The sequence below is a fragment of the Kogia breviceps genome, chromosome X (assembly GCF_026419965.1).
Source record: "Kogia breviceps isolate mKogBre1 chromosome X, mKogBre1 haplotype 1, whole genome shotgun sequence".
Classification (NCBI taxonomy): domain Eukaryota; kingdom Metazoa; phylum Chordata; class Mammalia; order Artiodactyla; family Physeteridae; genus Kogia; species Kogia breviceps.
The window spans coordinates 58320521-58347828 of record NC_081330.1 but is presented as its reverse complement, the minus strand read 5'-3'; the positions used below and the strand labels follow the sequence as shown (position 1 = coordinate 58347828).

General features: G+C 33.8%; 1 protein-coding gene across 2 annotated transcripts in view; it reads left to right on the top strand.

Moving 5' to 3' along the window:
- DACH2 (dachshund family transcription factor 2) overlaps positions 1 to 27308 on the top strand; it is a 640028-nt gene that overhangs the window by 464320 nt on the left and 148400 nt on the right. For both annotated transcript variants that reach the window (XM_067024263.1, XM_067024264.1), the window contains exons 5-6: positions 3579 to 3737; positions 17244 to 17416. In XM_067024263.1, the coding sequence (XP_066880364.1) occupies positions 3579 to 3737; positions 17244 to 17416 (332 nt within the window). The remainder of the gene's footprint in view (positions 1 to 3578; positions 3738 to 17243; positions 17417 to 27308) is intronic.

Here is a 27308-nt window from a genome sequence, read left to right as displayed (position 1 = left end):
GTGATTAAGTTAAAATAAAGCCCTTAGAGTGCCTCTAATTCAATCTGCTTGGTATCCCTATAAGAAGATGGAATTTGAACACATAAAGAGACACCAGAGATGCACACACATAGAAGACCATGAAAGGGCACAGGGAGAAGATAGCTATCTGCAACCCAAGAAGAGAGGCCTTGGGAGAAACCAAATCTGTTGACACCTTGATCTTGGACTTCTAGCCTCCAGAAATGTGATCAAATTAATTTTTGTTATTTAATCTACCCACTCCATGGTGCCTTAGTCCATTTGGTCTGCTATAAAAGAAATTCCATAGATGGGTGGCTTGTAAACAACAGGGAATTTATTTCTCACAGTTCTGGAAGCTGGAAGACCAAGATCAAGATGATGGTTGATTTAGTATCTGGTGAGGACCCATTTCCTGGTTCACAGACAACCATATTTTTGCTGTGTCCTCACATGGCATAAGGGGGCTCAGGATGTGCCCTTCACATAGTGGTAGAGAAAGGTTTGACTCTAGATTACATTGGTAAAAACAATTTGTTAGCTTTAAGTGAAGTGGATGTTATTACAGATTGGCACAAGGGCATAGGGAAATGTAAAGTTTGGGGCTACCAAAGCCTCCATACTGAGTCATAAGTCAATTTGTATAGACTTTAAAATGATAAGTATTTTAGGTCAAAAGACAAAAATGTGTCCAAAGCTTCCTATGCAAATATCAAGGATGTCCCATACTCCTTTGTCACTCACTTCATATATAGTTGCCTTAAGAATGAAGGATAATTTCATGTATTTATACTTGGTGAAGATGGGCATAGCTGGTAACCAGCTTCCTTGTATCATTTTTAACCCAGTAGTTAAAAAGATGAGAATTGTTCGAAAAAGTTCATCTAAATCTCTCATAAAAGCAGACACAAAAACACCTGGAATCTTTTAATGCAGTTTAAAAATCATTTATATTCAAGTTATTTGGAATATGTAATATATAAAACATTAGACAATATCTAATGTACCACTTGTTAATGAAAATTGACTAAAGGATTTTCAATTTATAAAATAAATATTGACATAATCTCAGCCCTAGTATTGTTGCATGCTGTTGCTGCTGTGATGGTGCAATACCATGTTAATATCAATGGTATAATTTAGTGTCTTCTAAATGTATCTTTCTTTGTCAAAGTGTTGCTCATCATTTTACAAATTACAGTTCTGTAATGGTGAGATAATTCATAACTTGGACATAGTGCTAAAATGATGAAGTGTTTCTGTTGTTGCTCAGCAATTGATCTTCCAAAATTTTGCATTTTCTGGTATTAATCATGTTTATGGGCCCAATGTTACTGTAAAGAAATCTCAGTGTTGCAATGTGGTTACTTTCATCATTTATTAAGATACTCCCCTCATCCCCCTCCGCCATTCTTTTTCATTACAGCATAACAATGTCATATTGATTTTAATTGGAATTTCAAATTTGTGAATGCTAAATTATGTCAATGCACCAACCATAAAATATCTCCCTGCTCTTAGGCAGTGACTAAACAACAGCAAACATCTGGATGAAAAGAGAGAACAATTGGTGTAATCATAAGTGTGTTGCATGTTTTCAGTAAACACACCAAACCTCAACATGATCAAGGAAATGATTTCTGGTCCATTAAGCCAATCTATCAAATTCAACCAAATTGCCTATCTTTTAAGCTTCCATGCATGTTAACTGAATGGCTTAAAGTAGAAACTGAACAATTAGCTATTTATTTCTTCCCCATTTGATTGGAAAAACGTTGTTTTTATAAGCATGGCCAAGTACCCCTCGGAATTTATATATGCCGATGGAAAATCTAGTTTTTGCTTGTCTGAAACTTGTCTAATTGGAAATTGGCCAAGACTCCCACTTTTGGATTAGAAATTGACTTTGGCCACAAGACAACTTGAAAGAGTCCAGCAGAGGGGATTGATTCCCAGAAGTGGGATAAGAGCAGATGAATGGGTAAAAAGGTTAAAAAACAAAACAAAACAAAAGCAAACAAACAAATAAAAACCTCCCAGAGATACTAGCAGTTTGCTTAAATAAATTGTAAACCTTCAGGGAGAACACCACTTTGCCTTGAAAACATTTCCCTAAAAAGTCTACAACTCTAAAAGCTGATTTTGCAAATGTGATACTTGAAAGCAAAAGTATAAACTAAGTAAATACTCTATTTTATAAATAAAAACATGCAACCTCTTTGACCCAGAAATCACACTCTAGGGAATTGATTGAGTCTAAAGGAAATATTCAAATGAATGTTGTTATTACAGCAAATTTATAATAGTGACAAATTTGAAACAAACTTATAATCCAATGTTTAATAAATTATAGTACATTAACTCAGTAGACTGCTATGTAGCCATTACACTTTGTAAATCTGATACCTGAAGCAACATGGCAGAGATGTTTATAATGTATAAATGAGTATACATATGAACAAAGCATAGGAGGGAACTCAAAGAAGTGAAAAAAATGACAATGTTGAATGTTAGGAAAATGAGCACCTTGATTTCTTTCTACTTCTTTCTTAAGCCAGTAAGTGCACATATTTTACAGAATGCCCAAGATCCCCAGGCCTAAATCTCTCCACAAAACAGGGCCAATGTTTTGGCAATCAGATGGGATAGAGTCAGCCAGGTGGAGATGCTAATGTCACAATTCCAGCATGGGAATAAGAGCAGAACCACTGATCTCTGAATTAATGAAATACATCAAGTGAATAGATGGGGCTGCCCACACAAACATTTTGTTTTCTAAAGCCAGACTGTGTGCTACTGTCGTGATTGGAATTCAACCCCTACCCCTCTGTTTAAAGTATTCTTCTTAAAAGGAAATAATTTTGTGGTTGTTTCCTATATGCTTTTAAGCAATGGTTCTGCCCCACAGTATGCTATGTGCCAGATGAAATAGCTATGCCACTGTAGATTATTATGATGATATAGTAGTCTGCATTTATGCATACTTTACTTCACTCTCTAGCATGGATGATCAAAGTAAAGCACAAGTTTAAATTGAGAGCTGTGGTTTTATGTTTTATCCAGCTTATTTTGTATAAAAGCCTGCTGTGTATGAAGAGTTTAACTTTTTGAGGGCTGGATCTGAGAACAAAATAACTGATAATTTTGTATCTTACAACATATTTTTGCATGTCATCATGCTCTTATGAATGTGTTCTTTTTGAGTGAATAGCAACTGCTCTTCATTAAGATATAGCACACATATGTTAGAGGGTTGAAAGGAGAGGCAGTAGTGTTCAGTTAAAGGCCTTCAACATATAAACGTTTTCAAAAGTTATTCATTATGCTTCCAGATTTTTTAGATTACCTGTAAGGCAAGTGAGCCTATATTATTAGTGAAAGCTGTTTAGTCTTCCCAGAGTCAGCTTAAATCCAAGGCTATTGAAAGTTTTTGAAACCATCGTAAAAATGAGTCACTCATGTTTAATAATAATTTTCTATATAGTAATATTAATAATTATAATGCTAAAAAGGGAGTTTAAAAATCCTTCTCATGGAAAGTTGTTAACTTGCAATCTGTTTATATGAATGTTTTTCAGGTGGAAGTGACACTTCCTGGGATAAGGATAAGATGCAGTCTCCTCTTGCTGCTCCTGGACCCCAACATGGAATTGCTCATGCAGCCCTGGCTGGCCAGCCAGGCCTTGGAGGACCTCCTACCCTCAATCCACTGCAGCAGAACCAGCTGTTGGCCAATAGTATGTATACTGTCCTCCCAAAATTTGGTGTGTAAGAAAAATACCACCCAAGACCCACTGGACAACTTGCAATACCAGGGATGGTCTATTTCTCTTCGATAAGGTTTAACAATTTGAAGTTAGGAAGATAGATAAAGAGGAATTCATTTGAAAGGGTGAGGTTTTTAGAACAGAGATATATTGAGTGGCAATATAACAGAGTAGAGGTACACAGGAGCCTATGTAAGAGAGTAGTTAAGAATTCTGGCTATAGTCACATAAACTTGGGTTTGTATTCCACATTTTTTGAATTCTGTATCACTGTCTGGCTCTGGAGAAGTCAGATAACTTTTCCAAGTTGCAGTTTCCACAACTACAAAATAGGAATAAAAGTATACCTAGGCATTAAGATTATTGAGAGGGCTAAAAATAATAAAGGGAAAACTGTTAGCAGTAACTTGCATATAGTAAGTACTTATTACTCAGTAGTCAAACTACAGCTGAATTATACAAATTCAGGTTTAGATAATGTTTTTAGGAACTTCAAAGACTCAGAAATCTTTCTGTAGGAAAGCAGGCCTTATATATCTTGCTTAGCTAGAATCTTACTTTTCTTACGGACAGGAAATCTGCGAGAAGAATTCCATTATTCCTTTCTCTGAGACTTTCATTCCCCCACTAGGATTAAGATAACAGAGGAATTCTGAGATATTTTAACATGATGTCCTAAATCTTAATGAAATTCATCAGTTATTAAGCATATAAAGTAAGTTATGGTGTCATCCTTTAAGGAGATTATAATCTAAAGGGTGAAATGGCTCATAAAAATGTAATGTTAAGCAAAGACAAATAAAATGAATGTCAAAAAAGTTGTAAATATTATAAGTCAAAACCAACTGATTAAGATAAACTTATGTCATAAAGAAGGGGAACCTAGAGGACTTATTGTTTCTGGTCTGACATGTAAAGAGCTTATAAGTTGTCATTCTTGTCCTCACAAGAAGAAAAAAGTGGACAGTCTGAAAATCAACAGCTCTTTTAAATCCATCAGAGATTAAGTACACAGGGTAGTTATCCCCCAAACTGGATAGATTGGCAGATACAGAGAATCAGAGAATAGGGAGCAGAAGCCAGAGCTAGAGCCTGGTAGAAGCATTTAAAGAGTAATTGAGTTTTTTCTGAAGATTAAGAGTGGATCTAGCTTGAGACATAAAAACTCCTGGGGGCCCACGTTTAGGAGGTCCCTAAAGTTTCATGAGTTTTACCTCCAGAGCCTGATGAGGTTCTCAGGATGTAGACTTGAGAAAGTTGTCTTCATGCTTCTAGAAGAGGAGAGAAAAAATAACCATTTCAAAATATGTCCAGAATGTTCTGTTCTCCTTAACAGAGGCCCATCCTCAAAGGAAACTACTTTACCAGAGCTTAAACTATTTGGTTTTACCACAGCCTGACTTGGGGGAAGGGATACAGTAAACTCCAGTACCCTGTAGCCATTGATGCAAGGGAATACAGATAGAAAACTCCAGCCCCTTTAGTTTTTCATGTGGGAAAAGAGAAATACTCAACTCTAGTCCCCTCTAGCCTTCCTGTCTCACTTAAGAGGGCAAAAAGGCAGAAAAGAACTTGTGAAAGGCACAACCCAAGGACACAGTCTCACTAGGAGACTGAGACTCGATCATAGGATTATAGACCATTTCTTCTCTCTACACATTAGAGCTCTGCCTAATAACAGGGGGTTACAACTGAAAGAACAGAAAGCCCCAGAAAGCCTCTAGGAAAAAAATAAAGACAACAGGGAAGATAGGAAAATACAGCTGCAAATATGACAGCTACAGCAAACAGTAAACAATCTTACTCCTTGCCAATAAACATAAAACTTCCCAATAAATGTCTGTTTATGTCACTTCCCTTTACCCAATACACAATTTCTGGCTTCAAACAAAAAAATTGCAAGACATGTAAAAGGCAAAAAACACAGTATGAAGAGAAAAAGCAAGTGACAGTACCAGAATTAGATATAGCAGATATTTTAGAATTATCAGACTAGGAATTTTAAATAACTATGATTAATATACTAAGAGAATGGGAAAAGTGGAAAACAAAAGTTTTCATGGAAATTTTAAGAAGAGAAAGGGGAAATCTAAGCATCAAAAGGAAATACTGAAAATCAAAAATACTCCAATAAAATGAAGAATGCCTAAGATGGGCTCATCAGTAGACTGACTAGGGTTAAGGCAAGGATTAGGAAACTTTGAGATATGTCAATAGAAACTTCCCAAACTGAAAAAACAAAGCAAAAATGAAAAAAAAAAAAAAAAAAAAAAACAACAACCCAGAACAGCATATCCAAGAACTGTGTGGCAATTACAAAAGGTGTAGCACATATGTAATGGAAATACTAGAAGGACAAGATTGAGGGAAAGGAACAGAAGAAATATTTGAAGTAACAATGACCGAAAAATTTCCCAAATTAATGAGAGACTCCAAACTACAGATCCAGAAAGCTTACAAAACACTAAGAAAGATACATATTAACAAATCTACTGCTATGCATATTATAGTCAAAATGGAAAATCAAAAAGAAAAAATCTTGAAGGAAGACAAAGGGAAAAAAAAAAACCTTTCCTTATACATATAGGAACAAAGAGAAGAATTACTTTAGACTTATTTTCAGAAACCAGGCATTAAAGAATAGAGTGGTGTGAAATTGTTGGTGATGAAAGAAAAAAATTCCACCAACCTAGAATTTTGTATCCAGTGAAATTTTCCTTTAAAAGTGAGGAAATAAAGACTTCCTCAGATGAACAAAAGTTAAAGGCATTTGTTACCATACCACCAGATCTGCCCTGTAAAGAATGTTAAAAGAAAGTCTTCAGAGAGAAGGAAAATGGTATAGGTCAGAAAGTTGGATCTACAAAAAGAAAGGAAGAGAGTTAGAGAAGGAATAAATTAAGGTAAATTATATGTGTGTGTGTGTGTGTGTGTGTGTATATATATATATATATATATATATATATATATATATATATATATACTTAATCAAAGAAATAAACTGTTCCAAATAACAATAACAATGATATATTGGGTGATTATACTTTATGGATAAGTGAATAAGTGATATAAATGACAGTGATGTTATAAAGGACAGGAGGGAGGAATTGGAAATACTCTGCTATAAGGTAACTTCACTACCCATTAAATGGCTTAGTGTTGTTTGAAAGCAGATTTAAATAAGTTGTAAAATGTATATTACAAACTCCAGGGAAATCACTTAAATTTTTTTTAAAATAATTATAATTTACATGATAAAAGAGGAAAGAAAAATGAATCATATAAAATGATCAGTTAACACCAGAGAAGGCAACAAAAGAGTGGAAGCCAAGATTTTAAAAAAAGAAAAAACAAGGACATGAATAGAAAACAGTAACAAATATGATAGCTACCAATCCAACTATCATAATCAATTTAAATATGATTGTTCTAAATACACCAATTAAAGACATAGACTAGACCATGAACATTAGTGACATGGGATATTGATGATTTTGCTTGTACTTAAAATACTTCTTGTATAATCAGGTATCAAGTAAAAAAAAAAAAGAAAAGAAAAAAGAAAAAGCAACAACAGCAAAAAGAAAAAATAATGGAGACAAAGTAGATAAGAAAACCCAGGAGCCAGCCATGCTGAGAACTACCCTCCCACCAATGGGCTGGCACAATCCCTGGGACTGCCTGAGCAGTGAAGCCAGCCCAGTCAACACCCAGCCCTACACACCAGTGGGCTTGAAGCCATTGCACAAGGAAAGGCCTGGCAGCCAAATGGGCTGGGGACTAACCCTACCTATCAGCGTGCCCATAGCAGTTGAACCCATCACAACAGAAGGGCTCATGCAGCCCACACGGAAGGCACTCCTAGAGCACATAGCTCTGCCGACCAGAAGGTTTATGCTGCTATGCCCCATAGGACGTCTCCTATAAAAGGCCAATTTTCTAAAATCAGGAAATGTAACCAACCTACTTAATAAATAGAAATATACATAGAAAATTAGGCAAAGTGAGGAGACAGAGGAATGTGTTCCCAACAAAGGAACAAGACAAAACCACAGAAGAACATAGTGAAGTGGAAATAAGCAATCTACCCAATAAAGAGTTCAATTTAATAATCATAAAGATGCTCAATGAAGTCAGGAGAAGAATAGATGAACACAGTGAGAAGCTTAACAAATAGAAAATATAAAGAAAAACTAAACAGAAATGAAGAATACAATAACCTAAATAAAAAATGTACTAGAAGGGATCAATAGTAGATTAGATGATACAGAGGAATGCATTGGCAAAATAGAAGACAGAGTAGTGGAAATAACTCAAGCTGAACAGAAAAAAGAAAAAGAATTTTTAAAAATGAGAACAGTTTAGAAGACATCTGGGACAACATCAAGCATTCTAACAACGGCATGCTGTGGGGGCCGAGGAAAAGAGAGGGCAGAAAACTTATTTGAAGAAATAATAGCTGAAAACTTCCCTACCCTGGAAAAGGAAATGGACATCCAGGTCCAGGAAGCACAGATAGTTCCAGACAAGGTGAATCCAAACAGATCCACACCAAGACAAATTATAATTAAAATGACAAAAAATAAAGAGAAAATCTTGAAAAGAGTAATAATGCAAGCAGCTGGTTACTTTGAAGGGAACTTCCATAAAACAATCAGACCCTTATCAGCAGAAACTTTGCAGGCCAGAATTACTGGCATGATGAAAGTGATTAATGGCAAAAACCTACAACCAAGAATAAACAATCTGGTAAGGCTGTCATTCATATTAGAAGGAGAGATAGTTTTACAGACAAGCAAAAACTAAAGAGTTCAGCACCACTAAAACTGCTTTGCAAGAAATGTTAAAAAATCTTCTTTAAGCAGAAAAGACCAAAACTAGAAATATAAAAATTATGAAAGGAAATGTCTCATTGGTAAAGGCAAACATACAGGAAAGACAGTAGACCAACCACTTAAAAGCTGGTAGTAAGGTTAAAAGATAAAAGTAGTAAAATCATCTATATCCACAATAAGTATTTAAGTGATATACAAAACAAAAAAATGTAAAATATGACATCAAAAACATTACCTGTGAGCGATGGAGAATAAAATGCAAGGTTGTTAGAATCTCTTTGAACTTAAAAGATCATCCACTTAATATATGAACCACATGGTAAACACAAACCAAAAACCTATAATAGATACACACAAAAAAGGAGAAAGTGTTCAAACATAACATTAAAGATAGTCATCAAATCACAAGGGAAGAGAGCAAAAGGTAAGAAAGGAACAAAAGAGAACTTCAAAAACAATCAGAAAACAAAATGACAGTAAGTACATATCTATCAATAATTACTTTAAATGTAAACGGACTAAATATTCCAACCAAGATAAATAGGTTTGGTTATATGGATTAAAAACCAAGACTCATACATGTGCTGCTTATAAGAGACTCACTTCAGATCTAAAGACACATACAGACTGAAACTGAGAGGATAGGAAAAGGTACTTCATGCAGATGGAAATGAAGAAAGCTGGGGTAGCAATACTTATATCAGACAACACAGACTTTAAAACAAAGACTGTAGCAAGAGAAAGAAGGGCATTACATAATTATAAAAGGATCAATCCAACAAGTAGATATAACAATTATAAATATATGTGAACTCAACATAAGAGCACCCAAATACATAGCAAATACTATCAAACATAAAGGGAGAAATTGACAGTAACAAAATAATAGTAGGTGACATTTACACCCCGTTTACATCAGTGGATCTATCACTCAGACAAAAATCAATAAGGAAACATTGGCCTGAAATGACACATTAGGTCAGATGGAATTAAAAGATACATATATAGAACATGCCATCCAAAAGCTGCAGAATAACATTCTTTTCAAGTGCACATGGAAACTTTCCAGGATAGATCACATGCTGGGCAACAAACAAGTCCCAATAAATTTAGCAAGGTTGAAATCATATCAAGCATCTTTTCCCACCACAACGCTATGAGACTAGAAATCAGCCATAATGAAATGAACTGCAAAAACACAAAAATGTGGAGGCTACACAATATGTTACTGAACAATCAATGTGTCACTAAGAAATCAAAGAGGAAATTAAAAATACCTGGAGACAAATGGAAATGGAAAAAAAATAATTCAAAATCTATGGAAAACAAAAGCAATTCTAAGAGGGTTGTTTATAGTGATATAAGTCCATTCCTAGAAAGAAGAAAAATCTTAAACAACTTACCTTACACATAAAGGAACTAGAAAAAAACCCAAAGTTATTAGAAAGAAAGAAATATTAAAGATCAGAGCAGAAATAAATGATATAGAGACAAAAATAGTAAAGATCAAGGAAACTAAGAGTTGGTTCTGTTAAAAGGTAAACAACATTGTTAAAACTTTAGGCAGATCCATGAAGAAAAAAAGAGAGAAGATCCAACTAAATAAAATCAAAAATGAAAAAGGAGAATTTAAACCAATACCACAGAAACACAAAAGATCCTGAGTTTACCTCAAACAATTACATGCCAATAAAATGGAGAACCTAGATGAAATGGAAAAATTCCTAGAAATGTACAATCTCCCAGGATTGACTCTGAAAGAAATAGAAAAAATGACCAGACCAGTAAGTAAATCAAATCAATAATAGAAAAACTCCCAACAAATAAAAGTCCAGTACCAGTTGGCTTCACAGGTGAATTCTACCATACATTTAAAGAAGAGTGAATGCCTATCATTCTCAAACTATTCCAAAATATTGAAAAGGAAGGAATGCTTCCGAACTAATTCCATGAAGCCAATGTCACACTTATACAAAAATCAAAGACACCACAAAAAATAAAATTAGAGGTCAATATCACTGATGAACATAGATGCAAAAATTCTCAACAAAATATTAGCAAACTGAATCAGCAATTGATTAAAAAGATCATATACCATGATCAAGTGGAATTTATTACAGGGATGCAAGGATGTCTCAATATCTGAAACTCAGTCAACATAATACACCACATTAGCAAAACAAAAGATAAAAATCATATCAATAGATGCAGAAAAAGCTTTTGATAGAATCCAACATCAATTTATGATTAAAAACTCTTAATAATATTGGTATAGAGGGAAGATATCTCAACATAATAAAGGCCATATATTACAGAACTACATCCAACAGATTACACAATGATGAAAAGCTCATAACACTTCATCTAAGGTCAGGAACAAGACAAGGATACCCACTCTCGCCACTTTTATTCAAGATCGTTCTAGCCCCAGCAATCAGATTAAAAATAAATAAATAAAAGGAACCCAAATTGGAAGGGAAGTAAAAACTGTCACTGTTTGTAAATGATGTGATACTATATAGAGAACACTAAAGATACCACCCAAAACTATTAGAGCTAAAAAACAAATTCAGTAAAGTTGTAGGAAACAAAATTAATATACAGAAATCTACTGCATTTATATACACTAACAATGAACTATCTGAAAGAGAAGTTAAGAAAACAATTTCATTTGCAATTGCATTAAAAAGAATGAAATACCTAGGAATAAGCCAAACCAAGAAGTTAAATTTTTGTACTCAGAAAACTGTAAGACATTGATGAAAGAAATTGAAGATGACACAAACAAATAGAAGGAAATGCTATGCTCATGGATTGGAAAAATTAATATTGTTAAAATGACCATACTACCCAAGGCAATCTACAGATTCAATGCAGACTCTATCAAAATACCCATGGCATTTTTCACAGAACTAGAACAAATAATTCTAAACTTATATGGAAACACAAAAGACCCCAAAACAATCTTGAGAAATAAAAACAAAGCTGGAATTGTCATGCTCCCTGATTCCAAGCTGTACTTCAAAGCTGCAGTAATCCAAACAGTATGGTACTGGCACAAGAACAGACACATAGATCAGTGAAATAGAATAGGGAGCCCAGATATGATCCGAGACTCACATGGTCAATAAATCTCTGGCAAAGAGGCAAAGTTTACAATGGAGAAAAGACAGCCTCTTCAGTAAATGGTGTTGGGAAACTGGACAGCTACATGGAAAAGAATCAAACTGGACTACTTTCTCACAAAATATACAAAAATAAACTCAAAACAGATTAAAGACTTAAAAGTAAAACCTGAAACATAAAACTCTTATAAAAAGCATAGGCAGTAAGTTGTTTGACATCAATCTTAGCAATATATTTGTGGATATGTGTCCTCAGGCAAGGGAAACAAAAGCAAAACTAATCAATTGTGACTACCTAAAACTAAAAAAGTTTGCACAGTGAAGGAAACTATTAATAAAAGAAAAGTCTGCCTACTGAATGGGAGATAAAGATAGTTGTAAAACTATAGTTGTAAACTATGTAACTTTTACAACTATAGTTGTAAAAGATATATCTGATAAGGCATTACTATCCAAAACATACAAAAGACTCATACAACTCAACATCAAAAAATCACCTGATTGAAAAATGGGCAGTGGACCTTAATAGACATTTTTCCAAAGAAGATATGCAGATGGACAACAGATGCATGAAAGGATGCTCAACATCACTAATCATCAGGGAAATGCAAATCAAAACCAAAATGAGATCTCACCTCATGCCTGTCAAAAAGATAAGAAGTAACAAATATTGGCAAGGATTTGGAGAAAAGGAACCCTCATGCACTGTTGATGGAATGTAAATTGGTGTAGCCACTATGTAAAATGATATGGACATTCCTCAAAAAATTGAAAATAGAACTACCATACCATCCAACAGTTCCACTCCTGAATATTTATCTGAGGAAACCAAAAATACTAATTTGAAAGAAAAAAATATGTACCTAACTGTTCATAGCAGCATTATTTATAGTAGCTAAGATAATGGAAGCCACCTAAATGTCTACAACTGATGAATGGTTAAAGAAAAGGTGGAATATTACTCAGCAATAATAAAGAATGAAATCTTGCCATTTGCAACAATGTGGATGGACCTGGAGGGTATTATGCTTAGAGAAATGTCAGACAGAGAAAGACAAATACTGTATGTTTTCACTTATATGCAGAATTAAACTAAACAAATCAAATTAACAAATATTACAAAACATATACAGACTAACAGATTCAGAGAACAAACTAGTTGTTACCACAAGGGTCAGGTGTGGGGGGAAGGGCAAAAAAGGTAACAGGGATTAAGAGGTACAAACTAGAGGTTATAAAACAAATAAATCTTAGGGATGTAATGAACAGCACAGGGAATAGAGTCAATATTTTATAGTAACTTTGTATGGTGCATAATCTATAAAAGTATCGAATCAAAAAGTGTACACCTGAAGCTAATATAACATTGTAAGTCAATTATATTTCAATGACAAAAAAAGAAATAGCCCAATTAAAAATGGGTCAAAGACCTGAACAGACACCTCATCAAATAAGATATACAGATGAAAAATAATCATATGAAAATATACTCAACATCATATGCCATTAGGGAGTTTCAGATTAAAACAAAATGAGATACCCCTGCACACCTATTGGAATGGCTAAAATCCAAAACTTCATCAACATTAATTGCTGGTATGGATTTGGAGCAAGAGGGGCTCTCATTCATTGCTGGTTGGAATGCAATATGGGACAGCCATATTGGAAAGCATTTGGCAGTTTCTCACAAAGCTAAACAGAGTCTCCCTTGTTTATCAAATGAATTGAAAATTTATGTCCACACAAATATCTACATACCAATGTTTATAGCAACTCTATTCATAATTGCTAAAAGTTGGAAGCAAACCACAGTGTCCTTCAACAGCTGAATGAGTAAACAAACTGTGGTATATCCATGCCATGGAAGAATAGTTAGTAATAAAAGCAAATGAGCTGTGATGCCTGGAAAAGACTAGTGCATATTTCTAAGTAAAACAAAGCCAGTCTGAAAAAACTAAATACTGTATGAGTCCACTTATATGGCATTCGGGAGAAGGCAAATCTATAGAGACATCAAAAGCCAAGTGTAAGAGAAGGGGTGAATAGATGGAGCAGAGGGGATTTTTAAGGCCAGTTAAACTAACTATTCTATATTATACTGTAATGGTAGATACATGATACTGTGCATTTCTGATAATCCTTAGAATTTGCAACACAAAGAATGAACCCTATTGTGCACTATGGACAGTAGTTAATAATAATTTATCGATATTGAGTCATTCATTGTAGCAAGTGTACCTCACTAATCCATGATGTAACTTAGAGGGGAAACTGCTGGTGGAGGGGAAGTATATGGAAATTCTCTGTAAATTCTGCTCATTTTTTTTTTCTGTAAACCTAAAACTGCTCTAAAATTAAAGTCCATTGATTAAAATGAGGAGGAGGACTTTTACCATACCCAAATAAATGTGTTAGAGTGGTAGATTCCAGAGAGAGACATCAACAAAAGTGAAGGCTAAGGAGAGTTAAAATTGCAGAGAGCTACAACTAGTCCAGAAGGGCTAGAGTAGAGCATACACAGAGGGATATAGTGAGATATCAAAGCTAGAACAGTATTTTCACATGAAACCAAAGAACTTATATTTTATTCTAGAGACAGTGAGTAGCCAATGAAAGTCTTAAAATTGGAGTGAAAAGGCAAATTAAATGTCATAGGAAAACCAGGAAGACAGGTTACCTTCTAGGCATGGTGGGATTGGTGCCTGACTGTAGAATGCAATATATCACAGAGGAAAACATGACTTGGAAACCAAATGAATGTGATATTTTAGAGGGAAGATTAGAGTATTATTGAAGTTTGTAACCTTAATGGCTGGGAGGAGGTGGTGCCATGCACTTACATAAAAGTTATAGGAGTTGCCAGAATACCAAGATGGATTAGATAGAGTGCTTATAGTCATCTGCCTGATGTCCTTGTGGTTGACAGGAGAGAAAAAATCCATTTTGGTGATTTTTAAAGAGTTTGTCTTTATTACCATTCTATTAAAAGTTACTGTACATTTCTGACGTGTGACTAAATGAGTCAGATTGCTGGAGTGCTGTGTATTATTGATGGCTCTTAATGTTTCCAGCTTTGGGAAAAGGTTGACTTACATAATTCAGTATTTGCATATGCTTTGCATGTGCAGCTCAACTGGAGTCACTGTTAAACTTGCCTGTAATATAAATATTAGCTTAAATTCCAGGGTACTATAGTCAATTCATGGTTAGTTATTGTAGGTCATGATCTGAAATTGTGACTTTTAAGCCCTTCATGGTTATTTGAAATGTTTGATGAATTATATTTTAAAACTGTCAATGGGCTGTTAAATTCTGTTTGTGGTTTGCATTTAGTTTGCATGTCAATTGTACTTTAAGTAGGCATATGACTTGATACCGCCATGTGGTATCTGGATGATGCTGGAAAACTTTGGAGAATGAGGGAAGATTTTTATATTGCTAAGGGAAATGTAAATTGAACATAAGTTTATTTAAGCATTTGAGAGGTAAATGGAGGCACTGATGGCTACTTTTCATCTACGGTTTGATCAATTTTCTATTAAAATACTGAGTACATAAAGAAGAATTGGAAGTCTATAATTATCTTGGGTTTGTGGTAAATGAGAACCTTATACAGAAATCTATGTATGTTATTGATGGTTGCTATTATATGGAGCATAAAGTGAAGGTTCTTAGGGGAAGATATATAGTGATAACTTTATGTTATGGAATATCCTATCATTATAGCAAAGGTGTATGATGATTAACGTATAAAATGCATATATATCTAAGTAATTTTGAAATAAGTAATTTGAAATTTTCACAACTGAAAAGTATGTTTTGATAGATTGCTCCTAAAAAGGATTCAGAGACTGAGCCATAAGTGAAGTGATGGGGAAAAGTTTAAAATACTTTATTAATATTTTTGGGGATTTGGAGTCATACGAAGTATAGAATATGTTTCCCTTCTGGGGTTCCATGCAAAATTTGTTTCTAGCTTTTTTATTATCCTTGTGTAATTCTGATAACAGTGCATTTTGTGGCTATCTTTATCAAAAATATTGGTGATGTTTGTATTCTTTATTTACGAGTTTCTTTAATAGAGACAACCACTTTAATGTATGAAACCTGTCATATCCAGAAGTTTGTTCTATTGTGCTGCTTTTGAAATTGTTTTGTTAATGACTTTAATTCAACCATTATTGTTGAACACAGGAGATGGACTTCAAATCAATTCACAATGTTTCTTCCTTCTAGCCTCCTTTTTGTCCTAAAAATATCTGTGTAAAGTGTTTGTATTACTGTTACTGTTGTTTAGAGGAATGATATTTAAAGGGCCTCTGAATATATGTCCTATAGATTCATTGTTGTACTCTTGCTGTTGTGATATGGGAAGCAAGAAAAAATGAGAGGATGGCAAAGAGGAAAAAGGGATGTTATTAACAGTTGATAATTGTGTGCAAGACGAACACAAACATTGCCCATAGCAGAATGTTAATAGTCTGTAATAATTTAGGAAAATTTTAGGCAAGAATGTTTTAGAACATCTGTTAAAGATTGCTAGTTTCTGGGCTCATGTCCAAAAGAAGGCAAGATTACTATAAAGACAATAGTTTAAAATACATTATAAAGTGCTATGGTTTACTTATTGTAGTCATGTTAACATCTGTAATGTTAGGCTAACTTTCCTTATCCTCTGCTCAAAGGTATTTCTTCACAAATCCCAACCTTATAAGGGAAAAGTAGACAACAATTTTAATTTGTTACCATTTTCGTGATGACATATCTGTGGCTACCACAAGTGTAATGTGGATAGTACTTGAAAGATATTAAGAAATTCAAAATATGTGAGAAATATTTCACATTGCATAAGAAAACAAATGGAATTCTTGACACTACTCAAAAATATTGGTATTTGTTATTAAACTGGAAAACAGGCTGATAGTTTGATAGGGGAGTTATTCCTTACAGACAAAGGCTCCAAATTAGAGCTATACACATTCATTTTAGAGATTTATAACTAAAAGAGTAGGACCTATTCCAAGTCTTATTTTCTTCAGTAATTCTGAAGCCTAGAGAATCTATATCTTATCATACCAGCACCACAATTATGTCTCCTAAAGAAAGAGTTAAGCTAGAAACTATCTACACATCAGTACATTATAATGTTTAAAAAGAAAGTTACTTCTTTTTGTTAAACAAAGTGATGTTCAGCTCAAAGTTTCTTGTTTGTTTTTATAAGTAAAAAGTTTGAACCTTGTTAACTGTTTTGGGAGTGAGAGCATGAACAAGGAATCTTGTTAAATAAAAGTCTGTGGATATAGGAACACTTTTAAATTATAAAACAATGTTAAATCCCATAAGTACTATTAATTTCTCCAAGAGATATTAGGATATATTAAAAATTCATTAAACAAATTCAACAAGAGTGAAATATAATTTTTTTTTACTATTTTATAGGATCAATTTTGATGTGATTTCCCTTTGTCCAAACAATGTAACTAATGTAATAATTTAACATGTGCTGTCTCTTTTAGGACTGGATCTGCCATTTATGATGATGCCTCATCCCCTACTTCCAGTCAGCTTACCTCCTGCATCAGTTGCCATGGCAATGAATCAGATGAACCATCTCAATACTATTGCCAACATGGCTGCTGCAGCCCAGATTCACAGTCCACTCTCCAGAGCTGGGGCCTCAGTTATAAAGGTAAGAATCATGATTTAGAAGAGGACAAAGGTGTTAATTACATGTAAATTTTGATAAAATAATAGCAATACCACTAAATCTTCAGTATAAACACACAGCTCATTGACTCAGTTGCTTAGCATAAAGTATTGATGAGTTTGATTTCTGACTAGGCCTGCTAAGGTGTTTTCTGTTTTTTATTTTTGTTATTGTTGTTTGTTTTCATTAAATGACCACAGATATGACCTTTAATTCTAGCTTCCTGTCTTGCATTCGTGAGAACAGTGTATGGGAGGTGTGCCCAGCTAACGACAGAGTAGAAGAATGTGCAAAATCCATTCCCATTGCTGGTGTGAAACAAAGTAACCACTGCATCTTTTTGGTGTTTGTGATGCGGTTGTGGAGTAGTATATACCATACAAGACTTATAGTCAGAAAGACCTGAATTTCAATTCTTATTCTGCCAATTAATAGCTGAATGACCTTGGATATGACAATTAACCCTCCTGAACTTGTTTCCACAACTGTAAAATATAGGTGATAGTAATAATCTATATCACTTATTTCATTGGCTGTCTGGAGATAATGAGTAAAATATAGTTTAAAACTGTGAAACATTAAATAAATACTTATGATAATTTATATCATTATCATCATAGTCTAGAATAAAATTTTTCAAAATTTTAGGACAACTGGGTAATGAAACACAAATAATATTTTATAATCCTCCTTATGTCTCCTATTAGTTTGGCACATGGTCTCTCTGCCCTCCAAGTAACACGTGAACTAAGCTGTTTAATATATTTTTCCTTTTGTGGAGAAGATAATATAAGGGTATATAGGATCAAAAGAGTATAGTTAATCCGGTCAACCCTTGATTTGTTCCTTTGTTCCTCCATTTATTCAACAAATATTATACTCTTGATATATACACATCACAGAGAGTAATATAGGATATGAATAGGACATAATTTCTGACTTCCAGGACTCACAAACTAAACTTAAGAAAAACAACTAGTACCATTTAACTTACATAACAACACAGACTGTGATGGATAGCATAGAGAATAACCAAGTATTACAAGAATTTAGAGGAGGGAGAGATCAAACCTAGATTGGAGAAAGAGGGAACAGGAATCACAAATGGCATTACAGTTGATGGATTTGAGCTGGGCCTTGAAATATTGATATGATTGTAATAGGTGCAGATGGGAGTAAAAGAAGTGAAGGCAGAAGAAATGTGAGATTCTAGACATTTTTGTTCCATTTTAAATTAGCTTCCAGTTTGGGGAACTTCTAAAACAATGAAGAAAATTTAAAACATAACCTTTGTAGGAAAGGAAAAGAAAAACTGATAAATTTTTATTAAGCTCCATATATATTTCCATGGCCAAGAGGCAGTGTGCTTCCTGTAAAGATTGTGGTCCTCAATGAAATTAGTCTACCCCAGCTAATCAGAGCTCTGTTTGAATACTTGATCAGAACGTAAACCAGGAATCGGAGTTGTCTTTGAGACAAAAAATCACCCACGAACATTATTTAAAAGATGAAATAAGTTTCCTATGATTTTGAAACTGGATGGCTACTACATAAATGTGACCCCATAAAAAACAGGGATACTCTATTATGAAACAAAACATGATTTACAGTAATAGAATTGTCACGCTTACTTTGAAATGATGAAAAAATACTCTCAATAGAGGCATGGTTATGGCTCTTCAGAAGTACCTTTGTTACTTTCTTAATGACCATTACTCAGACTGAATCACCTACATTTGGGTTGAATGTTTGGGACTTTTGATAGCTTTGTGATGAATTTGGATCAAAGAGGAACTTGGGGATGGAGTTCATGACTAGTATTTGGTTATTGGTGGAGATAACGATTGAAATGGAAAGGATAATTATTTTTTCCTTTAATAATCCAAATATTCTTAATGTATAAAAGCAATATAGCTATATTTTTGTTTATTGCTGATTTGTCTATTTCATATGCAACCTATTTTAAGAGAAAGTCAGAACCTTCACAAACACAACTGGATGCTGTTTTGTAAAAGTTGACATAGATCACATGGTTATTTAAGTCCTGCAAATATGCAGAAACCATTTTACACTGAAGAAAATTACATCTACTTTCATATAGTGATTTTGACTAAAGTCAGTTGAAAACAAAATATTTATTTTGAATTCCTTTTGATAAATTTCTCCGTAAATCTATTGAAGTAGATTTCCATCAGAGGATGAGAAGGAAATAAAAAAATTTTTTTACAAAGAGTTGATTTCAGTGAATACATACTGAGAAGCTTTTAATATTGTTGCCAAGTTTTGCTTGTTTATTTTTGCAAGGGTGCTATCGTATAATAGTAACATTATTAGTTTTAAAATAATATTTCACAGGAACTACCATAACAAAAATATTTTAATTAATTGACAAATTAGGTGTTCATATGTTAAAACCTCACCCCTTCTTTCAAGAACAGTTGTCAATATGATACTAGCTATGTGGTACCCAATTATATGGACAGAAATTTCATACCTCTGTTGATCTATATTTCAACGGAAATTTGTTTTCAATGTGCTTCTTGGTGAAGCATGTTTTCAAAGTTCAGTCTATTAGAATATCACATGCAGTGGGCAAAACTATGAATTGAGAGTTTATCATGTACCACTACTTGTGGCATACAGGAACTATTCAAAAAAAAACACATTTTCCCTATTACATTTACAGATTATTTTTATCCTGGTAGTTTGTAATTTTAAAAAACAGATATTTAAATTTGTATTACTCATTGTAATTACTCCCAAAATATTTGCATTGAAGTCATCAGATCTTTTATATTATATTTACCATTTAGAGGTAAACTGTCCTTCCAAAATTTGAATGATCAGAAAATATAACATTTAACATTTAGAAATAAATTACATAATATGGAATTTGATTTTTTTCTGACAAATCCACTATGAATTAAGGAAAGCCACAACAGCTTGCTTCACAAAACCCTCTTTGCTGTGTATTACATTGTCTGAGCTCAGGCGGTCTGCTATAACAAAATACCATAAAATAGATGGCTTAAACAAGATAAATTTCTTACAGTTCTAGAGGCTGGGAAATCCAAGACCAAAGTGCCTGCAATTATGTTCCTGGTGAGAGCTCTCTTTCTGGTTTGCAGACAGTCATCTTCTTGCTGTGTCCTCACAAGGTGAAGAGAAAGAGAGGAAGCTAGCTCTACCATGCCTCTTCTTATAAGGGCACTAATCCCAACATGAAGTTTCCCCCCTTATGACCTATTACCTCCCAGAAACCCCATCTCTAAATACCACCACATTTAGGATTAGAGTTTCAACCCATGAATTTTGGGGAGACAAGCTTTCAGTCCATAGCATAGACCATCTAATGTGATTATAGAGTCATCTAGGAAAGCATCTCTGTAGATAAAAGTCAGCCTGTATTTCCATTATATCCCTACTTTCAAGTGATTTAAAACACAGCTGCAGGGCTTCCCTGGTGGCGCAGTGGTTGAGAATCCGCCTGCCGATGCAGGAGACACGGGTTCGTGCCCTGGTCCGGGAAGATCCCACATGCCGCGGAGCAACTAAGCCCGTGAGCCATGGCCGCTAGGCCTGCGCGTCCGGAGCCTGTGCTCTGCAACGGGAGAGGCCACAACAGTGAGAGGCCCGCATACCGCAAAACAACAACAACAAAAAAAAACAACAAAAAAAAACACAGCTGCAGAAAAAATATATATATATATCAGAAACTTGATATATACAGTAAGAGATTATAACACATTATAAAAAAGTCAAAAATATGTGTTTAGTTGTATTAAAATTTACAAATATTCACAAAACGAGCTACCAAACTTATTGATGTGTTTAAATTATTCTTATTGTTTGTATATCTTTTTTTTTACTTTCAAGTAAAATTTTTCCTGTTTTCATATCATTTTTTAAAATCTCTGGAATTAAAAAAAATGCTGTGATATTGTTTTCAGAATCCTTCTAAACACCTGCTACTCTCCTTTAGCATAGTTTGTGTTAAGCTGATGCCTGTGTGTTATCACTGATGCTCATGAGACTGTGATCACAATTTCCTTTGGAAGCTGGACTTGCAGTATGTGCTTCGAATATATGAGAAATAGAGAATATCAAGTTAGTGAATGACTTGCTCTATAAACCATATTTAATTTCCAACACTTAACATTTCTTTTTTTATATTTCACATATTTTGACATTTTTATTGTTAAAGTGTTTATTTTATTCTTTTTCAAAATATTTTCCCATTTGGTTATTACAGAATATTGAGCAAATTTCCCTGTGTTATACAGTAGGTAGCTGGTTAACTATTTTAAATATAGCAGTGTGTACATGTGTGTCCCAAACTCCCAGTCTATCCCTCACCCCCACCCCATGCTTCCCTGTGACAACCATAAGTTCTTTCTCTAAGACTGTGAGTCTGTTTCTGTTTTGTGTATAAGTTCAGTTGTATCATTTTTTTAAGATTCTGCATATAAGTGATATCATATGATATTTGTCTTTCTCTGTCTGACTTCACTTAGTATGATAATCTCCAAGTCCATCCATGTTGCTGCAAATGGCATTATTTCATTCTTTTTATGGCTGAGTAATATTCCATTGTATATATGTACCTCATCTTCTTTATCCAGTCATCTGTTGATGAACATTTAGGTTGCTTCCAAGTCTTGGCTATGGTAAACAGTGCTGCAATGAACATTGTGATGCATGTATACTTTCGAACCAAGTTTTTCTCCAGATATATACACAAGAGTGGGGTTGCTGGATCATATGGTAGTTCTATTTTTAGTTTTTTAAGGAACATCCATACTGTTCTCCATAGTGGCTGTACCAATTTACATTCCTATCACCAGTGGAGGAGAGTTCCCTTTTCTCTACACCCTGTCCAACATTTATTGTTTGTAGATTTTTTGCTGATGGCCATTCTGACTTGTGTCAGTTGATATCTTATTGTGGTTTTGATTTGCATTTCTCTAATGATTAGTGATGTTAAACATCTTTTCATGTGCCTCTTGACCATCTGTATGTCTTCTTTGGAGAAATGTCTATTTAGGTCTTCTGCCCATTTTTTGATTGGGTTGTTCGTTTTTATAGTATTGAGCCACATGAGCTGTTTGTAAATTTTGGAGACTAATCCTTTGTTGGTTGCATCATTTGCAAATATTTTCTCTCATTCTGTGGTTGTCTTTTTGTTTTGTTTGTTTTGCTTTGCTGTGCAAAAGCTGCTGAGTTTAAATAGGTTTGTTTATTTTTTGTTTTTATTTCCATTACTGTGGTGGATGGATTGAAAAATTTATGTCAGAGAGTGTTCTGCCTATGTTTCTCTCTAAGAGTTTTACAGTCTCACATTTAGGTCTTTAATCCATTTTGAGTTTATTTTTGTGTGCAGTGTTAAAGAGTGTTCTTATTTCATTTTTTTACATGTACCTGTCCAGTTCTCCAAGCACTATTTATTGAAGAGACTGTTTTTCCTCCATTGTATAGTCTTGCCTCGTTTGTCACAGATTAATTGACGATAGGTGCATGGGTTCATTTCTGGGCTTTCTATCCTGTTCCATTGATCTATATTTCTGTTTTTGTGCCAGTACCATACTCTTTTGATGACTATAGCTTTGTAGTATACTCTGAAGTCAGGGAGCCTGATTCCTCCAGCTCCATTTTTCTTTCTCAAGATTGCTTTGGCTATTTGGAGTCTTTTATGTCTCTATACAAATTTTAAGGGTTTTTTGTTCTAGTTCTATGAAAAATGCCATTGGTAATTTGATAGGGATTGCATTGAATCTGTAGATTGCCTTGGGTAGTATAGTCATTTTCACAATATTCATTCTTCCAATACAAGAACATGGTATATTTTTCCACCTGTTTGTGCCGTCTTCGATTTCTTTCATCAGCATCTTATAGTTTTCCAATACAGGTCTTTCTTTTCCATAGGTAGTTTATTCCTATGTATTTTATTCTTTTTCATATGATGGTATATGGGGCTGTTTCTTTAATTTATCTTTCTGATCTTTTGTTGTTAGTGTATAGAAATGCAACAGATCTCTGTGTATTAATTTTGTATGCTTCCACTTTACTGAATCCATTGATGAGGTCTAGTAGTTTTCTGGTAGCATTTATAAGATTTTCTATGTATAGTATCATGTTGTCTGCAAACAGTGACAGTTTTGCTTCTTCTTTTCCAATTTGGATTCCTTTTATTTCATTTTCTTCTCTGATTGCCATGGCTAGGACTTCCAAAACTATGTTGAATAAAAGTGGAAAGAGCGGACATCCTTGTCTTCTTGCTGATCTTAGAAGAAATGCTTTCAGCTTTTCACTGTTGAGTATGATGTTAGCTGAAGGTTTGTCACATATAGCCTTTTTAATGTTGAAGTTTGTTCTTTCTTTGCCCACTTTCTGGAGAGTTTTTATCATAAATGGGTGTTGAAAGCACTTAACATTTCTGATTAAAGTGCCTGGGAGGAAATATTTTAATATTCCTGTGCTTCACTTTTTCTTTCTGCAAACTAGATCTCTTACATTCTTTACACTTCATTTCTTTGTTTCCATTTCTTCTGATTGAGTCTACATCAGAAAACTGGTTAAGCTAATCTATAAGTCATGTTAGCTCCTAATCACAATTCATGTTAGCCAATTTGGCATTTGTTAGCAAGTATATTGTTAGCTATTTGAAACAGAAGAAGCACCTGATATCTGGTTCAAAGCCATCCATATTTTTTGTTCTCCATTGATTGAGTCCCTATTATGCATCAGGTGGTTTTTAAGGCTTATAATCTAATGGGAAGAGACAAATAATAAACAGGATTCTTTATGAAAAATTTAAATAGATAAAATGAACTAATATGTACTATTTTGAAAACATGCTTTTGCTGATTTTGTTTTATACTCCATGAGACCAGGATTCCTGAGTCATAAGAAAAATGGAAACTACATATAATGATTTAAGTTTTCCTACCTTCTCTGAGCTTAAAAGTTTACTTGTAGATGATTGTCAGTGTGCTATGTTTGTCCTTAATTTTTCAGGTTCTTTAAAAGGACCAATATAGAATGCATACAACTGTGATTGCATATTTGCATAATATGTGTTTTAATAATGTGACAGTATACTTGTGTTCACTTGAATGCTCATAGACTCAAATGAATGCAACACTTAGTGTACTTATTCATAATCTTGTTATTTGCCTAGTCTGATAATGTTGAACATTAGAATGAAATAAAAAACCTTCAAATCCCTATAATAAACTTAAAAGTTCAGTGTTTTAGGTTTATATTTGGTCCAGCATTCAGTGGTGTGTCTTTAAAGCAGCTCTTCATAAACAAAACAAAATAAAAAGGAAAACCTCTGATTTATAACATTTGCCAATTTCTATGGTGTAAATATTCCCACCATGGTTGATTTCAAGTTAGCAACAGCTTAACACTTGGCTCACAGAATTACTGTATATTTAAAAATTAGCTCTAGTTTGAGCAAGACAACACTCTCTTTTTAAAGCATTACATGAAATATGAAATGTTTATCAAATCAAACTTTCTATGACTATATTCTCTCATATCCATTAAGAAAAATCAAACAAAATCTTTTCAAAGCAATTTACCTATTATTTTTTATTTCTTCAGAAAGGCATAACATGTGAGTCAAAGTTTGAGAAATCTCTATAAAATGAATGAATAATTAGTTTCTTTGACAATTTATATTATACCAGCTTAACATAGAATAAAGTCAAATTGGAAAGAGCATAATTGCATTTGTGCCTTTTCCTTCTACCACTGTGTAAATATTTCTACCTTAGTGTGAAAAAAGTTAGGTGATTAGAGGTGTTAACTCCTGCAAATGTCCTTAGATAGTGAAAGCTAACCCAAGGAAGACTAGACCTGGCTTCATCTTTTTAATTTCCTTTTCACAGGTAAGAGAGAAAACGATAGCTTTTCAGAGCTCTGAGAAGTGAGGTGACTTTTAGAAGCTTAGAATCTAAGGAAAATATATATATTTGCTCATGGTTTAATAAATTTCCCCACCTCCATGGTGGTAAACAATTAACAAAGTATCTTAGGCAGATGCATAGCACATACCTACTATAGCAACACTATTCAATATAGTAGCCATTAGCTACATGTGTCTATTTCAATTTAAATTAATTAAATAAAATGAAAACTTCAGTTCCTCAGTTTCAACTAGTCACATTTCAACTGCTCAATAGTCACACAGTTCTTGAATACTATATTAGATAGCACAAGTAAGGAACATTTGCGTCACTGCAGAAAATTTTATTGGACAGCACTGTTCTAGAGCATTAGATAGGATGGTTGGAAAGTTCAGAATCACTAGTAATCTTTGGGAAAAAAGGATAATACAGATTGAAAAATCAGCAAGTGTATTGCAATTAGCCTTGAATTTGGCCAGAAATGATAGCTATTGCTGAATATTGGCTTACTCCATTATTATTGTCATCTTTTTCTATTAGAAAACAGAGAGCAAGAACACAGAATTCACTGATTTAGCTCTAATATGTGCAAAGGATCATGTTACATTGCTTTATCAAAAACACAAGATGAAACAGGCAGATGCCCCATCCCCCAAATAATTTATAGAATTATATACTGTTTCTGGCTAGAGCCATCACAGTTTGTCAGCTAAGTGAGATGCATTGAGAAGATTTCACTAGAGGCAGTATGGCATGATGGATAAGAGCACAAGCTCTGAAGTCAGATTGTTTGCCTGTATTTGAATCCTGGTTTCAAAATTTCTTTTTATATGACTTTAGGAAAATTAACCTGCCTGTATCTCAGTTTGCCTTATTTCCCAATGAAATGGGGATAATAATTGTACCTACTTCCTAGTGTTAACAAGAGACTTAAATGAGACAGACTTGTTAACACCCTTAGAGCACTGACATCTAGTAAATACTCAGTATATATGCTAGCTAATATTATTTTCTTTTATTATGTTTTATACTTATGTTTTCTTTTATTATGTTTTCTATACTCATATATAAATAGTAATAAGTAGAAACCAAAATCATGGCAGAGAGCTAGCCTGAGAAAGAAGTAGCTTTCCCTATATACATTTATCTGTGCAACTTCTTATCAGTACCAGGACCAAGGGTTCCCCACCATTAGATGCATATACAGGTATTGGACCCGCCCTCTAGAGAGCATCTGTTCATGTGCAATGGCTGTTTTGATCTCAGTGTCACAAAAGAAAAGTTAGAGATCTGGTGGGTACTGGAGAGAGGTGCCCATTCTGATATCAATATTGATCTAATTTGTATTTTATTTTAAATTATCTTTGAATGTTTATATGTGGATTATTTAGTCTTCAGCCTGAACTATGCGCATCTACACACCATATGAAGACACCCATAGGCCTTTCTTTCATCCTCAATGGGTATATTAGTCACTCAATAAATGTTTGTTGCATGAACGAATGAAAACTAATGATTCATCGGATATTAAACTTTGGGGAGTGTTTTCAACATAAATGATCATTAGTGATACAGACGTTAATTCCCAAGCTAGAAAAGACATTATAAGTTGTGAACAAATTTTTTTTGGGGGTTTTGGCTTTGTTGTTATTGTTGTTTGTTTCTGTTTTTTGGCCATAAACTAGTTTGGGAATATTGTTATGTCAAGCACATAGTCTTTAGGTCTGGCTTTAGATCTCTTTACTGTTGGCTCAGATATTAGCATTTGTAGCTAGCAACTAATATAACTATAACATGAATTGAAAATTGCATTAAGATCATTAGGCTTTCAAAGTTTTTCATCCCTCAGTTATATTACTCAATGTGGCAAAATCCTGAGAGCAAAATAGGTAAAATACCTGACTGATATGAAAATGTATTTTCCTACATTTAAATATTTTATAATACAGTTTCTCTGTATT